The sequence below is a fragment of the Centrocercus urophasianus genome, unplaced genomic scaffold (genome assembly GCF_019232065.1).
Source record: "Centrocercus urophasianus isolate 14NV4802_14NV808 unplaced genomic scaffold, USGS_Curo_1.0 seq_1138, whole genome shotgun sequence".
In the NCBI taxonomy this organism is placed as follows: Eukaryota; Metazoa; Chordata; class Aves; order Galliformes; family Phasianidae; genus Centrocercus; species Centrocercus urophasianus.
The window spans coordinates 23,674-26,229 of NW_024884296.1; the positions used below are offsets into that span (position 1 = coordinate 23,674).

Here is a 2,556-nt window from a genome sequence, read left to right on the forward strand (position 1 = left end):
GTCAGTGGCCATAGCATTTTGGGGATATAGGGTCACTGGGCATGGGATCAGGGGCTTGTGGGTTGGGTGGCTGTGGGGTCAGGGGGGGTACAGGGTGGGTGGGCACGGAGCTGGATGGTTGTAGGGTGGGTGGGCATGGGGTTGAGGGGTTGTAGGGTGGTCGGCTTCGGGTTTGGCTGGCTGTGGAATGGGTGAACATGGGGTTGGGGGATGACAGTGGGGTCGGAGGAATATGGGGTGGATGGCCATGGGGTAGGACTACGACACAGTCACCCATGGAGCTGCAGGCTTCCCCCTGCCTAGAAGACCCCCCCATCCCGACCCCATAACCCCGCAGTGACGGACCTGGAGCTGCGCTTCCAGTACCGCGGGCGGCGGGTGAGCGCCCTGACCGTCAGCCACCCCCTGGGCTGCCGCCTGTCCCACGGGGGGTCCCTGCCCCCCACCCCGCAACGCCCCGACCTGCTGGGACACCCCGAGCTCCAGCAGGTCCCCTTCCCCGACCCCGAGGGGATCCCGCACGACAAGCAGCGCCGCTACACCCGCACTCTGTTGGGGGCCATGGAGCGGGGGCTCCTCCTGGAGCTGGGGGGACAGGACCTCTATGCCACCCGCCTCTGTCGCTGCAAAGTGTTTTGGGATGGGCCCTGCGCCCCACCTCAGGACCCCCACCTCGACCCCCAGCCCAACCCCATGGAGAGGGAGAGGAGGGTCCAAGTGTTCAGCCTCCAGCGGTTCCTTGACGGTAAGTGGCACCGGGGCTGGAGGTGAGGGGGTGTGTGGAGACGTTGGGTGGCACTGGGGACATCGAGGAGTCCGTGGGGACATCAGGTGGCACTGGAGGACACAAAGGAGTCCGTGGGATCATCGGGTGGCACCTGCAGACACCGTGAATAGACATCAGGTGGCCTTGGGGGACATCAGGTAGAACTGGGGACACCAAGGATTCCACGGGGATGTCAGGTGGCATTAGGGGACACCATGAAGGGACATCAGGTGGCACTGGAGGACATCAAGTGGCCTTGGGGACACCTGGAAGTCCAAGGGAATGTCGTCAAGTGGCACTGGGGAACATCAGGTGGCTTTAGGGGACATCAGGTAGAACTGGGGACACCAAGGATTCCATGGGGACATCAGGTGGCATTGGGGGACACCATGAAGGGACATCAGGTGGCACTGGAGGACATCATGAATCAGTGGGGATATCAGGTGGCACTGGAGGACATCAAGTGGCCTTGGGGACACCTGGGAGTCCAAGGGGATGTCGTCAAGTGGCACTGGGGAACATCAGGTGGCCTTGGGGGACATCAGGTGGCAGTGGGGACACTGAGGACTCCATGGGGACATCAGATGGCGTTGGGGACACCAGGAAGTTGGTAGGAATATCAGGTGGCACTGGGAGAAGCTATGAAGCCTATAGGGACACCAGGTGGCACTTGGTGACACCAGAGAGTCCATAGGGACATCAGGAGGCACTGGGGGACATCAGGTGGCACTGGGGACAGTACTGAGTCCATGAGGGCATCAGGTGGCATCAGAAACATCAAGAATTCAATAAGGACATCAGGTGGCACTGGGGGACATCATGAAAGGATATCAGGTGGCACTGGGGACATCAAGGAGTCCATGGGGATATCAGGTGGCATGGAGACATTGGGGAGTCCATGGGGACATCATCAGGTGGTAGTGAGGACACCAGGGTGTCCACGGGGACATCAAATGGCATTGGGGGACTCCGTAAAGGGACATCAGGTGGTAGTGGGAGGATATCAGGAAGTCAGTAGGGACAACAGGTGGCATTAGGGGACATCAGGATATGGAGATGTCAGGTGGCTTTGGGGGACAACAGAGAGTCCATGGGAACATCAACTGGCAGTGAGGACACCAGAGAGTCCATGGGGACATCTGTTGGGAAGGAATGACATCAAATGGCATTGGGGGACACTGGACAGCCAGTAGGGACATCAGGTGGAACTGGGGGGGGACACTGGAGAGCCCGTTGGAACCTCAGGTGGCAATGGGGACATCAGTCAGCACAGAGGGACGCCCGTCAGCCCACAGGGTCATGAGGTGGCATGGGAGGATTGTGGCTGGTGGAGACACTGGTCAGCACTGGGTTGGGGGGAGGTGACATTAAGTGACACCTCGGTGCCCCCCAGGGCTGATCCTGTTCCAGAAGGGGCAGAGCCCAACACCGCCGCCCTTCGAGGTCTTCCTGTGCTTTGGGGAGGAGTGGCCCGACCACAGACCCAAGGAGAAGAAGCTCATCACTGTGCAGGTTGGGGGACACAACGGTGGGGACTGGTTGGGACTCATGTTGGGGACACAATGGAGACGTGAAGGGGACATGATGTGTTGGGGACATGGAGGTGACACGTCAGGGATGAGTTGGGGACCCAATGGGGACGTGTTGGGAACTCACAGCGAGGACACGTGGGGGACACGGTGGCGACACATGGGATTATTTGGGTCGGGGGCACAATAAGGATGAGTTGGGGGCATGGTGGCGACATGTCAAGGATGGGCTGGGGATGTGTTGGGGACACACTGGGGACA

At 60.3% G+C, this 2,556-nt stretch overlaps 1 protein-coding gene across 2 annotated transcripts in view; it reads left to right on the forward strand.

The window, feature by feature from the left end:
* Positions 1 to 2,556, forward strand: part of IRF5 (interferon regulatory factor 5) — a 9,536-nt gene that overhangs the window by 5,967 nt on the left and 1,013 nt on the right. Inside the window, exons 7-8 of one of the 2 annotated variants that reach the window (XM_042809257.1) lie at positions 338 to 745; positions 2,160 to 2,278. In XM_042809257.1, the coding sequence (XP_042665191.1) occupies positions 338 to 745; positions 2,160 to 2,278 (527 nt within the window). Of the gene's footprint in view, positions 1 to 337; positions 746 to 2,159; positions 2,524 to 2,556 lie in introns of those variants that run through there. The other variant, XM_042809256.1, reaches the window with a different exon arrangement.